Raw genomic sequence first — 15,382 nt, 5'->3', positions numbered from 1 at the left:
CTCCAAGAACCAGAAGGACCTGGAGGCCTTCCAGGCCAAGGTACCCACATGACCTCACTTCCTGTGGTGGTGGACGTTATTAGACGTCAACAGGACCCGACGGACGATATGAACATGTGAAGAGCAAACAGACAAATGGGCCTTAAAGATGACACCTTCTGGACAGAAGAGGAACTGCACTGAGACAACAGTAGAAAAGAACCCGTAACAGGTTAAACTAGGGTTCACAAACTCCTGTTCTTTCAGATTCCACATTCAGTCTGATCTGATCCGCAGTGGACCCAACCAGGAAAAGAAGAACAGAAGAACCCAGAAAGAATGACAACTGACAATTTATGTCTGTGTTTTAGTTTAAAGAAAAAAATATTAAATAATGAAAATACTTCCTTTTATAAACTATCCAAACAAAAAAGATGTGAATAATCTGAAAAAACGGACATTTCTTAAGAAAAATAGTGTAATTTTCTCAGTCTTCTTCCTCCACTTCTCATTAGTCCATGTGCATTCTGGATCAGATCTGCAAAGACACTAAACACTGAGGAACAGGAAGAAAAGAGTTCAAACTGGACTGAATTTAATACAGACATTTCAGGTTGGACACATTTGTTCAGGTTAGTCACATTTTATTGCTGTTAATATTCTCATAATTTAATGTTATTTTTTGCACTAAAACAAAGACAAAAATTTGAAGTTGTTAATTCACTTTTTTTTTGCTTAATTCAAGACTTTTTTGGCCTAATTCAAGATTCTTTACTTAATTGAAGATGTTTTGCTAAATTTAAGATTTTTTTTTTTGCTTAATTCAATATTCTTTTACTTAGTTGAAGATGTTTTGTGAAATTTAAGATTCTTTTGGCCTAATTCAAGATTCTTTTACTTAATTGAAGATTTTTTGCTTAATTCAAGATTTTTTGCTCAATTTAAGATTTTTTTTTTTTTTGCTTAATTCAAGATTTTTTTGGTCCTAATTCAAGATTCTTTTACTTAATTTAAGATTTTTTTTTGCTTAATTTAAGATTTGTTTTGCTTAATTCAAGAATTTTTTTGGGACTAATTCAAGATTCTTTTACTTAATTGAAGATTTTTTGCTAAATTTAAGATTTTTTTTTTTTGCTCAATTCAAGATTTTTTTTGGCCTAATTCAAGATTATTTTACTTAATTGAAGATTTTTTTGCTCAATTCAAGATTTTTTGCTAAATGTAAGATCTATTTTTTGCTTAATTCAAGATTTTTTTTTTTTTTGGCTTAATTCAAGATTCTGTTTCTTTTAATTGAAGACTTTTTCCCTAATTCAAGCTAATTTTTTTTTTTTTTTTGCTTAATTCAATTCAAGACTGTGGAATTTTTAAATAAAATAAATAAAATTTTTGCACTTTGCTAATTCATCCTACGGTCCAGATTTGAACCTTTGATGGGCCACATTTAGCCCCCGGGCCATATGTTTGACACCCCTGGGTTAGATTGACAGACTAGCTGTGGTCTGACAGATGGAACCAGTGGAACCCACAGAACCTTGGTCCTGGTTCTGGAAGCCATCTACCAACCACATGTGCCTGGTCCACGTCTTCATGGATGAACGTGTGCGTCTGGAGTTCTGCTGCTTCTCCAGGAAATGAACACGATCACCAGGAGCTTTTCAAACGCTGGGAATTCAACAGTTTAATGATCATTAGGATTTAAACGGTTAGAAGAACCATCAGGTGTTTTATAAGTAGAATACTGGGGGAAAAAGAAGGTTTTTTTGGTCTGTTTGTTTTTCTTTTTTTTCATCAAACATACGTTTTGTTTCCATTACAAACATTTAAAAAGATAAAACATGACAATATTGAATATTTTGGTTTATTTTTTAAGTTGATGAAAAACAATAAAATGCGTTAAAGTTACAAACATTCCGACATTAGTACAACTCTGTGCATATTATGGGCTGTAGGTGATTAAAGGACATATGTGATAGCAGAGGGTGAAGGAGCTGACGGTGCATTCAAGGCCCAACCACCACAGATAGAAAGTGGGTTTAGTTTGTCCAAACTGCATTTGTCTAGTTCCCATTGATCACCGTGACTTTGACAGCGACATAAACGACTCTTTAATGATTAAAAAACACTGACGATAAAAACATCAGCTGAGTAAACCCCAACAAACATGACAACAACTGGACCAACATGTTACACAACAGCGTCTAAACACTAAGACCAGTCACAGTTGGGCATTTTCCCGGTTTGGACGTGAACCTGAACGCCTCCTGCTCATCATCAGATCATAAACCACTGAAGAGGTGTTCAAGTCCTGTAGGAAATCACGCAATCACACGGAAACTCTGCATCGGCCCCAGTGACGTGGTTCATCACACAAACCTGTGAGCGTCTGTGTTTTTAGGAAACGGTCAGATCCAACGGCCAGCCTTCATCATCATCATCATCATCATCATCATCATCATCATGAGGAAACTCCGTCCAGGAAAACTCATTGACCTGCAGACACACAAACACCACATGGACTCAGTCACAGATAGGGATGGGAATCGAGAGCCGGTTCTTGTTGAGAACCAGTTCCCAGTAGCTCGATTCCTTGGAATCGTTTGCCTGCCTGCTTAACGATTCTGCTTATCGATTCTGCCTTAGTTGTGCATGCGCGATGATGTCACACGTACGCTGCATTGTTTTGGTCAGAACGTGGCCAACGTGGCGTCGAGGCAGAAACGGTCCAAACAGACCACACCAGGTCCAAACAGACCACACCAGGCCCAAACAGACCACATCAGGTCCAAACAGACCACACCAGGTCCACACAGGCCACACCAGGTCTAAACAGACCACACCAGGTCTAAACAGACCACACCAGGTCTAAACAGACCACATCAGGTCCAAACAGACCACACCAGGTCCAAACAGACCACACCAGGTCCACACAGGCCACACCAGGTCTAAACAGACTACACCAGGTCTAAACAGACCACACCAGGTCTAAACAGACCACATCAGGTCCAAACAGACCACACCAGGTCTAAACAGACCACACCAGGTCCAGTTGAACACTGTCAAAGCTTCCATGTCTTCTAAAGGTGGAATCCCTCCAATCTCCTCAAACATTTGTCCACAGCATGTGACTCATTTACAGGAATGTCACGTATTTGATTCTCTACTCAGCGGCACTTATGAACATAGCGGCAGAGTGAACGCCGGGCCGGTTCCGGTGTGGGCAACAAATGTCGTAACTCCTCAAATACAAGTTTCTGAAGGTAAGAAGGGAAAGGAAATGAGATGCACAACAACGGGAGACAAGCCAAGCCAAGTCGAACTGGTCCCACGCAGTAGAAATGCGGCAACAGAGGAATTAGTAAAGAGTCTGTAGTTTCACTTCCACTGTAACACCCCCCCAACAGGGCCCGGCATCATCTGTTCTTATTTGTACATACTGTAAATGTTATATTATTATATTATATTCTGTGCAGAGATGGAAATATAAAAGACAGTTAATGCAAACACACCTGTTTGTACTCTTTTATTCCCACATCCAATGAGAATCGATAAGAGAATCGATAAGGAATCGGAATCGTTAAATTCTTAACGATTCCAGTCCCCAGTCACAGACCAGGGGTTTGTAGTATTTGTCATACACAGGTGGATTACTTTATGATAGGCTGTTTTCATTATTAAACCCTGGTTCAGCAGTTTGAGTCTGAATTATTTATATGTAACTCAATCCAGTGGATTAGCGTCGACAGCAGAAGATTCCTGTATTTCAAACCCAGTTCTGATCAGGAAACACTACCTTCACCATCATCATCCCTTCAGAACGGTCCTGTAGTTTGGTTCTTTGGCTCCTTCACACAGTTTTATCAGTAGAAATAAGCCTTGGACTGTTCAATCTGCTTAGTGTTAGCTTAGCACTGTTAGCTTAGCGCTGTTAGCATAGCGCTGCAGTGTTGGTCTAACTGCTCTGTTTAATTCCATAATTCCAGATGAACACTGGTTTTATAGATTTACACAGACACGATAACGGCTTTTACCTGAAGAACCTGCTGGTTGTCTTCTGCTTCCAGCTGATCTGAGGTCTGTTTCAGCTCCACCATCACTTTACTGTTTCCTGCAAGGACACAGGAGGATCACTACTATTACCTACGAATACCAGTACAATTACCTACGAGTACCAGTACTATTACCTATATGTACCAGTACTATTACCTACGAATACTACTACTATTACCTATAAGTACCAGTAGTATTACATACAAGTACCAGTACTATTATATACAAGTACCAGTACTATTACCTATGAATACCACTACTATTACCTATAAGTACCAGTACCATTACATACAAGTACCAGTACCATTACCACTACTATTACCTATAAGTACCAGTAGTATTACATACAAGTACCAGTACTATTATATACAAGTACCAGTACTATTACCTACGAATACCCCTATTATTACCTATAAGTACCAGTACTATATACAAGTACCAGTACTATTACCTACGAATACCACTACTATTACCTATAAGTACCAGTACCATTACCTACGAATACCACTACTATTACCTATAAGTACCAGTAGTATTACATACAAGTACCAGTACTATTATATACAAGTACCAGTACTATTACCTACGAATACCCCTATTATTACCTATAAGTACCAGTACTATATACAAGTACCAGTACTATTACCTACGAATACCACTACTATTACCTATAAGTACCAGTACCATTACATACAAGTACCAGTACTATTACCTACGAATACCACTACTATTACCTACAAGTACCAGTAGTATTACATACAAGTACCAGTACTATTACATACAAGTACAAGTACTATTACCTACAAATACCACTACTATTACCTATAAGTCCCAGTACTATTACATTCAAGTACCAGTATTATTACCTACGAATACCACTACTATTACCTATAAGTACCAGTACTATTACATACAAGTACCAGTACTATTACATACAAGTACCAGTATTATTACATACAAGTACCAGTATTATTACCTACGAATACCACTACTATTACTTATAAGTACCAGTACTACTACATACAAGTACCAGTACTATTACCTACAGATACCACCACTACTACTACCAATAAGTGCCAGTACTGTTACCTATAAATACCAGTACTATTACATACAAGTACCAGTATTATTACATACAAGTACCAGTACTATTACCTACGAATACTGATACTCATAGGTAATAGTACTGATACCAGAACTATTACCTATGAGTATTAGTACTATTACCTACAGGTATCAGTACTATTACCTATGAGTATCAGTACTATTACCTACAGGTATCAGTACTATTACCTACAGGTATCAGTACTATTACCTACTAGTACCAGTAGTATTACCTAGCAGTATCAGTAATATTACCTAGTAGTATCAGTAGTATTACCTAATAGTATCAGTAGTATTATCAGTAGTATTACCTTGTAGTATCAGTAGTAGTATCAGTAATATTACCTAGTAGTATCAGTAGGAGTATCAGTAGTATTACCTAGTACAGGGGTCTGCAACATTTATTATCAGTCAGAGCCATTTTGGCCCCTCCCTCTTCCACCAAAAAAAATAGTCTGGAGCCGCAAAAAACAACAGAGCTTATAAACTTTTAAAAGTTTTAATCTCTTTTACATTTTATCTGTTTCAACCACTGAATACAACAAACAGAAGTGCAGTGTGGAATGGATTCTGGAGTATGATTACTCTAAAAGTACACAGTAAAAGTATTTCATAGTATTTGTGCTAATAGTATATGAAGTACTAATACCAAAAATACTAAATTCACGAGGTACTCATTGGAAAAAAAATTTATTCATCATCGAATTTAGTCTAAAAGCCTATTTCAGATGAAAAAACAAACATTTTTGGAGCTTGGAAGGGATTTTTGAGTATGATTACTTCAAAAGTACACAGTAAAAGTAGTTCATAGTATTTTTGCTAATAGTATTTGAAGTACTAATACCAATTATAAAAAATTCATGAGGTACTTATTGGAAATCATAATTTTATTCATCATTGAATTTAGTCTTAAAGCCTATTTCAGATGAAAACAAACACTTTTGTAGCTTGGAATGGAATCTGTTGTAGGATTACCCCAAAAGTACACAGTACTTATACTCATTCAGTTGCTCTATGAAAAGTATCGCTATTTATGAAAATTATTCTCTTCAAAACTCAACACTGCCTCCGCAGTTTCCAGTTGTACTGCTCCATATTCTCCTGGAAAATGGACAGAATTATGTGAGTAATATCCAAAGGACGGACAGAACCCTCCGTCCGTATCCGTCTGCGTCTTTAACCTAGAGCAGAAATGAGCCTTGACTGTTGTTGTCTGGAAGGAACATTCGCTCCATGCAGCTCATCTACCGGAATTGTCAAATAAGTAGCGCACAAGAAAAACACTAGCGGCTGGACTGACCATACAGAGGAGAATCGCAGCTGGCTTGACCGCAGTAAAGGGAGGAACCACTACAAGGAGGAGGAAGAGACGCATGTGGCTCTGGAGCCGCAGGTTGCCGACCCCTGACCTAGTAGTATCAGTCATGGCATCAGTAGTATTACCTAGTAGTATCAGTCATGGCATCAGTAGTATTACCTAGTAGTATCAGTCATGGCATCAGTAGTATTACCTAGTAGTATCAGTCATGGCATCAGTAGTATTACCTAGTAGTATCAGTCATAGCATCAGTAGTATTACCTAGTAGTATCAGTCATGGCATCAGTAGTATTACCTAGTAGTATCAGTCATAGCATCAGTAGTATTACCTAGTAGTATCAGTCATGGCATCAGTAGTATTACCTAGTAGTATCAGTCATAGCATCAGTAGTATTACCTAGTAGTATCAGTCATAGCATCAGTAGTATTACCTAGTAGTATCAGTCATAGCATCAGTAGTATTACCTAGTAGTATCAGTCATAGTAATAACCTAGTAGTATCAGTCATAGCATCAGTAGTATTACCTAGTAGTATCAGTCACGGCATCAGTAGTATTACCTAGTAGTATCAGTCATAGCATCAGTAGTATTACCTAGTAGTATCAGTCATAGCATCAGTAGTATTACCTAGTAGTATCAGTCACGGCATCAGTAGTATTACCTAGTAGTATCAGTCATAGCATCAGTAGTATTACCTAGTAGTATCAGTCATAGCATCAGTAGTATTACCTAGTAGTATCAGTCATAGCATCAGTAGATTTACCAAGTAGTATCAGTCATAGCATCAGTAGTATTACCTAGTAGTATCAGTCATAGCATCAGTAGTATTACCTAGTAGTATCAGTCATAGCATCAGTAGTATTACCTAGTAGTATCAGTCATAGCATCAGTAGTATTACCTAGTAGTATCAGTCATGGCATCAGTAGTATTACCTAGTAGTATCAGTAGTAGCATCAGTAGTATTACCTAGTAGTATCAGTAGTAGTATCAGTAGTATTTCCTTGTAGTATCAGTAGTAGTATCAGTAGTATTACCTTGTAGTATTAGTAGTAGTATCAGTAGTTTTTCCTAGTAGTATCAGTAGTAGCATCAGTAGTATTATCTAGTAGTATCAGTAGTAGCATCAGTAGTATTACCTAGTAGTATCAGTAGTACTGTGCTGAAGGCCTGGACCAGAGCTTTGTCTTTCACCAGTTTCATCAGTTTACAGCGTTTCTGTAACAGAACCTCTGGACCTGAGGACACACAGGGGTCATGGGGGTCACAGGGGTCATGGGGGTCACAGGGGTCATTTGGGTCACAGGGGTCATGGGGGTCACACTTCAGACATAAACACGACCTAAAGCCTCTGAGTGGTTTTCAATCCCATCATATCTGAGAAAAATCAGACCAATGGTCCTGTTTTAGCGTCCAAATTCAAAGCTGTGTTAAATGTATCCAGATCCATTTCTTCTCACCAGTTCTGTGTATTTATTCTATTACAGAAATAACCCAGGTTTTGCTCATATTCAATCAGATCTGGAAAAAATTCAAATTCACACTTGATATGATCGATACTGATTTATTGGATCAATCCACTTCCTATCTGTTAGAATGGGGAAATTTGTCAAAGTGGCACCAAATCCAGAATCAGATCCAGATCCAAATAATTTCAATCCCTTGTGCTGACATCATCATACAGAAGCTGTAGACCAAGTCTGAAGTCAATCAGAACTGGAGTTTAGGAGAAGAAGACGATTGAAAGTTCTGTAACAGACGACGACAGCTTACGGCCTGTCGGCCGGTAAACTAAAAACCTGGACAGTGTTTTCAGTCAGGAAGGGGTTAAACATGTGATTGACAGCTTTCATTACCCATCATGCCTCACATTCTACTGTGACAACAAGGATCCAGCATGGCGGCTCCAGACACGTGACACCTCAGCTTCACTTTAACACAGAGACACAAAGACAGAACCCGGGTCGGGCGGTCTCACCTGTCCCGGGTCGGGCGGTCTCACCTGACCCGGCTCAGGTGGTCTCACCTGTCCCGGGTCAGGCGGTCTCACCTGGCTCCAGGTCTGGTGGTCTCACCTGTCCTGGGTCGGGCGGCCTCACCTGTCCCGGGTCAGGTGGTCTCACCTGGCTCCAGGTCTGGTGGTCTCACCTGTCCTGGGTCGGGCGGCCTCACCTGTCCCGGGTCAGGTGGTCTCACCTGGCTCCAAGTCTGGCAGTCTCACCTGTCCCGGGTCGGGCGGTCTCACCTGTCCCGGGTCGGGCGGTCTCACCTGTCCCGGGTCGGGCGGTCTCACCTGACCGGGGTCGGGCGGTCTCACCTGTCCCGGGTCGGGCGGTCTCACCTGACCGGGGTCGGGCGGTCTCACCTGTCCCGGGTCGGGCAGTCTCACCTGACCGGGGTCGGGCGGTCTCACCTGTCCCGGGTCGGGCGGTCTCACCTGACCGGGGTCGGGCGGTCTCACCTGTGCAGGTGAAGCTGTCCTCCACCACGGCGGCTCCTTTCGTTGTGCGTCCGTGATGAGGGAAGTTCAGCTCCACCAAACATCCAAACCTCAGCCTCCTCCGTCTGACTCCGCCCTCCTCCTCCCCCTCCTCTTCTTCTTCGTTGGTGAGCTCCTTTATCTGAGGTCGAAATACGTGTCTTTAAAAATAATCCAGGTGTTTGCGCCAATGTGTTGGCGCTAACCGGTCCAACATGGCCGACACACTGACGTCCTGCGTTTGTTTGTTTCTTACCGTGACGACGTCTGAGGTCCAGCCATTGAATCCCAGGCAGTGACTGGCCAGTTCCAGGCAGCGGGCGTGGCTTAGAGGTGGGCTGTTGTTCAACAGGAAGTGAGGCGTCTGTTTGGAGCTCAGTCTCACCTGAGGGAAACAGAACCCAGGTGTTCAGTTCTGGTTCTACCTGGACCTCTGGACCTCTGGACCACAGACCAGACCGGTCCGGTCCCGTGTTTACAGGTGATCCAGAACCTGACCATGTGACCTCACCTTCACAGGGGTGTTCTGGAACAGCGTCTGTCCGTCCGTCCGCCGCTGAGCCTCCAACGCTTGCGCGCACGAATAAAACTTAACCAGGGCGTAGAAACCGGGCGGAGCCAGAGGGGCATTTGGACACACCTTCAGCAGGTAGACGGGACCAAAGGCCGAGAAGACGGACCAGAGAGCGGACTGAAAAAAAGACACCAGACAGAACGGAGACAGTCAAGAGTCCCACTTACAGACGACAAGACGAAAAAAGGACGAAATATTAGAGACAGAACAGCGACGTCACAGGAAAAGAAGAGACTCAAACAGCTGCTGCGTTCAGGGCCGCTGGGAATTTAGAGACTCTCCTCATTTAAAGGGAACAATGTCAGAGTGTGACCTAGAGCTGTGCAATTAATCGAAATTCAATTATGATTTTGATTATTACACTCAACGATTACAAAAATTATGTAATCAAGAAAAAACAATTATTAATTTTGAGTTGTTTTAATTCACGCTCCCACAAGCTACCATGAGCTGCTGGGCCCCGCCCCCCTCTAAGCTCCAGCTGCTAGCTCGCCGACAGGTCCACCCCACCAGGACGGTTGTACCAGTGGTCTTGAGAAATGGCAGGAGAATCCCAGCAGAAGCACTTGGTAAACAAAAAAGGCAAGTCCAATTCAACTGTATGGAATCACTTTGGCTTTGATGAAGAAGACGAAGAGCAGAAACACATCATGTGCAAAAGGGTTTCGCAGTTGAGTCCGCACCGACCGCTAACACAACAAACCTTTCAATCATCTAAAGTTGAAGCACCACCACCTTCCATTGTGCAAAGTGTTGTGCAGTGTGGAACACTGCGTTGGCTATAACCAGGGTGCATGGAAGGTTTTGTTGCTTTGCTGGTTGCCCAATGATTTCTGTGTGAAACTCATGCATTTTGGTAAATTGTGCTTTGATTTTTTTTAATATATTGTTCCTTTGCTCAGAGCAGCCTTTTTTAGTATTTCCTTGATGTTGCATATTGTTGGATACGTGGTGTGACACTGTGGCTTAATGTTGGTTTTCTGTGTGGTGCATGGTTGTTGTGTTGTCGTGCACAACCTGCGTATTCTATAGATGGCTGATGTTTACAGAAGGCCGGAGCTGAAACCTCACAGCACACCACTGATTATATATATAATTTACCATATTTCATACGACACTGAACATACTTGAATTTATAATTTGCACTTTATGTGATTTTTTTTTTTTATTGCTACAGTTCTATAGCAGTTTAACTCCAGTGCACTATTTGTTTACAAAAGGAAACATACTTGAATTTACAGTAGACTTATTTGCATTCAAAGATTTTTGTTTCGTACACAAGTGAACATACTTTGTTTTAGTGGTTAAAAGCTTTATGTTTAAATAGTATATTTTACGTTGTTTTGCAAGAAAAAAATAAACAACTTTAAGGTTAAAAAATAATTGTTTTTAATAATTGTGATTTCAATTATTGCTAAAATAATCGTGATTATTGTTTTTTCCTATAATCGAGCAGCCCTAGTGTGACCTTCATTAAGTGCAGGGGTGTCAAACATGCGTCCCGGGGCCCAAATGCGTCTCCCCAAAGGTTCCAATCCGACCCCTGGGATGAATTAGTACAAAAATTCCACAGTCAAGGCTGTGGAATTTATTTTAGTTGTGGTTCCACATATATGATCTACAGTAAAATAATAGCACAATAACCTACAGAGTGTAATGACTCCATATTTTCTTCTCAGTTTGATGGGAAAAAAAATATTACATTATGCCTATAAATAATACAAACTTCACATTTTTGTCTTTGTTTTAGTGCAAAAAATCACATTAAATTCTGAAACTCTTTCCATTTCCAAACTCTCCTGTACCAATAAAATGTGACTAACCTGAACAAATGTGTCCAACCTGAAATGTCTGTATTAAATTCAGTCCAGTTTGAACTCTTTTCTTCCTGTTCCTCAGTGTTTAGTGTCTTTGCAGATCTGATCCAGAATGCACATGGACTAATGAGAAGTGGAGGAAGAAGACTGAGAACATTACACTGATTTTACTGAAGAAATGTCAGTTTTTTCAGGTTATTCACATCGTTTTTGTTTAGATAGTTTATAAAAGTAAGTATTTTCATCATTTAATGTTTTTTTTCTTTAAACTAAAACACAGACATAAATTGTCAGTTGTCATTATTTACAGGTTCTTCTGTTCTTCTTTTCCTGGTTGGGTCCACTGCAGATCAGATCAGACTGAATGTGGAACCTGAAAGAACAGGAGTTTAGAACCCTACTCAAAACTGTTACGGGTTGTTTTCTACTGTTGTCCCAGTGCAGTTCCTCTTCTGTCCAGAAGGTGTCATCTTTAAGGCCCATTTGTCTGTTCACATGTTCATATTGGACCTGTTAGTTTATTGGTGTTTTTTTAATAAAACTTGGTTCCATTATTTCAGTGTGTGGATCAGGACTGTTTGAACTTTTTCAGCACATTTCAACGATACCACTGTAATAATGAGAACTAGGGCTGTAAGAAAATATCAGATCTGCAATATATCACAATATTTTATTTCACAATACTGTATCGATATTAAAAAGTACTGTATCGATATTTTTAGGTATTTATTCAAATGCAGATATTGAGGAGGTTCATTTTTGTTTTTCTTGTTTATATCTTACTTATTATTATCTAACACTGTTTCATTAAATTATGGTTATTTGAATCATCCTAAAAGCACTTTTTCTGTCTGAGAGGCAGATGGGAGTTCCTTTGTTTGGATTGAACTCAAATCCTGTTCTGATGTTAGTTGTGAACTAATAGAATCTGAACATTTGAACAGGATCTGAAACTGGAATGTCTGTAAAACACAATTTAAGTTTTAAACACAGTTTGAACATTTTGTGATAGAACATTAGATCCTGTTGGGATCAAATACAAATGTGTTTAGTATTTGTGCAGATTTCTGCTGGAATTCAATTCTTCCAGGAAATGATCATTTAAAAAAAGAAACAAACCAAAAATTGCCTTTTTAACAGTATCATGATATATCATGATACAGGGTATCATGATCCTAGTATTGTGATTTGTATCATATTACCAGATTCTTGCCGATACACAGCCCTAGTTCTTCGTGTCCCGTAGGTGTGCGTTTGTTTCGTTTACTCGACCACCCTTTATCTGCCTCTGGAGTGGGTTTTAATTACTAGACACAGAATTTTATCAGTTAAATCTAGTTTTTGTCAGATGTTTGTAGTTCATTATATGACCCACATCTAGAAAAATTAGCTTCACTGAAAACAAATGCATATGGTCGGAGGGGGCGGGGTTAGGGGTGGGATTTACCACAGTGAATATGTGCCTCAAACTGTAGGGGGCGCTCCACAGAGAAAAATGAACAAAAAACAGCAAAGAAGAACCAAAAGGGTCAAATGTTACAGAGTTCCTCTTAAAGACTCCAACAAAAATGTTTCTAAAATATACTGATCCATGTTCGGTTCTGACTCACATAGATCTGATCCACAGCTCGACCCGGATCGATGTTCCACACAAACACAGTCTTATTGTTCTCCACAGGAACCCGGAACTCCAGAACATCCACCTGCAGATCCATCACACCTGAAGAACCAGAACCGAAACCAGAGCTGTCAAAACACAAAGATGGAAGCCGACAGATCCATCACAGGACCAGAACCAGGACCAGATCAGTTAAAACTGCAGGACATCCGGCTGCAGAACCAGATCCGGATCTCCAAAACTGGACTGAAACCACATTGAGGTCCATCCAATGAATAAAGTCCAAATAAAAGCACAAGGACCCACTTTTCTGGAGCTTGTTGATAAAACTAAGATGATGCTGACGTTCTGGTTCTGGGTGACTGACCCTTTAAAGCAGGGCTGTCAAACTCAGTTCAGTTCAGTTCCACATTCAGCTAAATTTGGGCTGCAGTGGGCTGAACCAGTAAAATAAGAACAGAATAATATAGAAATAATGTCAACTCCAAAAGTTTCTCTATGTTTCAGAGCGAAAAAATTAAATTACATTATGAACAGGTTTACATCTGCAACGTATCCTTTCAAAAGATGTGAATAACATGAACAAACTGAAAAAATAAGTGCAATTATAACAATATTATGCCTCAGTTTATCATTTACACAAGTACATTATAACTTACAAATACACAAAACATTTAATAACAGGCAGAATCTTGTTGAAATAGTACTTTCTTCTCTTTCAGGTTTCATGTTCATTTTTTTCTAGTTACTGACATTTTTGTGAAATTATACTTTGTTTTAGTGTAAATACATGAAAATATTTACATTTACAAAGAGAAAAAATTGCAGTTGTCATTATTTCTATGTTATTATGATAGTATTTGACTGGTCCTGCCCACTGGAGATTAAATTGGTCTGAATGTGGAACCTGAACTAAAAGGACTGTTAATTTCTTAATGTAATTTTTGCATTTCATAAATTCATGCCCAAGGCTGGACTGGAGCCTTTGGTGGGCCGCATGTTTGACACCTGTGCTTTAAAGCCTGTTCTGGGTAAATACTGTAGAATATCCACATTTAGAACCTTCATTCTGCTGGAGAAAGAACAAAAATGGAGATTTCAGCACTTTTCCACATCTAGACCCTGATTATATGAACCAGGGTTTCATATATTCACATAATTTATAACTTTGAATAATCAGACGAACAAAAAATGACCTTTTTTCACATTAAATCAGGGGCTGATGTTGGGTTCAAACAGTACTAAGACTTTAAATTATATCCAACTTCACAGTTTCCAAATGTGTTGAAACAGTGTCTGCTGACTATTAAACTGAAACAGAGCACTGACAGGTTTTAATTTTTTCTCTGATTTCAACAGACTTTTTAAATTGGATTCGACACCAAACTTCCTTCAGAATCTCTTGGTTTTAGACTTTAATGGTCTGTCACATAAGACATATTACACATAAAGCTAACTATAATACTTTGTCATAAGCCAGAGGAAGGCCTCGGTAATTCGGCATAAGAGTGAACCTCCATAAACATCCGAACAAAGTTCATTTCAATCATTTTTCTGGATCAAACCAGTGACCAGTGAACGGACTCATCAGATTTCTGAAAGGAGTCTGGCGGAGATAAAACCCTCTGAAACAGCTCTGACTGAATCAAACAGACTGTCAAAGTCCTGTACAGACCTGCATTAACACCACATCTGTCCGCTGTTCGAGTCCGGACTGTTTTCAGATCTATTTTAGCAGACTTCACTCACCAAACAATCCCGGTTTTGCACCGAACAGAGCCGGTTTACCGCCGACTATTCAGAGGCCGGAAGTTCAACTGGGCTGAAGGAGGAAGTGACGTCATGTCCACCATTTTACGTCCCTTCATCACAGACACACGTACGAAAAATGGAAAACAAAACAAAAACAAAACAAAACAAACAAAAACATATGGAAAAAAACAACGGCTACACTTTAACTGTCTTCAAAACGAACTAAATACATTCACTCCTCTATTAAGCTTTTAAGAAACTCCCATCCGACCGTGGAAACAATTTATGAAGCTGCTGAAATGTGTTTATTATTTTACAGCCTGTTTTTTTTTTTTTTTTTTTTTTTTTTTAAACGCTGATGTAGTGCCTTACCATTTCCTGTTGTCTCTACGAGAAATTGTATTTCTTTGCAATAATAATAATAATAAGAAGAAGAAGAATGAAATAAAATGTCGAAGTCACGAAGTCACTCAGTAAAAATTAAAACACACCTGAAAGGTTTTAACCCTGTATGTCCAACAACAAAACTGGAAATCAACAAAACAAAAAGATCTTTCAATAATAACGATGGTTGAACTGATTTTATTGACTCAAAATACAAACTAATGACGTTAAACGAATAAAGAAAATAAGGAAAACAATGAACAAAACGAGTCAAACAACAGATCAGCTGATTCATGTGATCATGTGACC

At 39.5% G+C, this 15,382-nt stretch overlaps 1 protein-coding gene across 2 annotated transcripts; it reads right to left on the bottom strand.

Moving 5' to 3' along the window:
- Positions 1-1,301: 1,301 nt before the first annotated feature.
- rdm1 (RAD52 motif containing 1) lies at positions 1,302-14,880 on the bottom strand. 2 transcript variants are annotated; one of them, XM_030140317.1, is made up of 9 exons: positions 14,687-14,880; positions 12,930-13,039; positions 9,440-9,619; positions 9,185-9,313; positions 8,911-9,070; positions 7,789-7,791; positions 7,589-7,687; positions 4,011-4,087; positions 1,302-2,472 (listed from the first exon to the last, which is right to left on the bottom strand). In XM_030140317.1, exons 2-9 carry the CDS (start codon positions 13,032-13,034, stop codon positions 2,374-2,376), a joined length of 852 nt encoding a protein of 283 aa, XP_029996177.1. In that variant the 5' UTR covers positions 13,035-13,039; positions 14,687-14,880; the 3' UTR covers positions 1,302-2,373. The 2 variants fall into 2 exon arrangements, with proteins under 2 accessions (XP_029996177.1, XP_029996178.1); XM_030140318.1 differs by lacking the exon at positions 7,789-7,791 and having other exon boundaries at positions 14,687-14,873.
- Between the last annotated feature and the right edge of the window lie 502 nt (positions 14,881-15,382).

The sequence above is a fragment of the Sphaeramia orbicularis genome, chromosome 8, assembly GCF_902148855.1.
Source record: "Sphaeramia orbicularis chromosome 8, fSphaOr1.1, whole genome shotgun sequence".
In the NCBI taxonomy this organism is placed as follows: Eukaryota; Metazoa; Chordata; class Actinopteri; order Kurtiformes; family Apogonidae; genus Sphaeramia; species Sphaeramia orbicularis.
The sequence above is the reverse complement of the archived record's forward strand: the minus strand, read 5'-3'. Positions and strand labels throughout refer to the sequence as shown.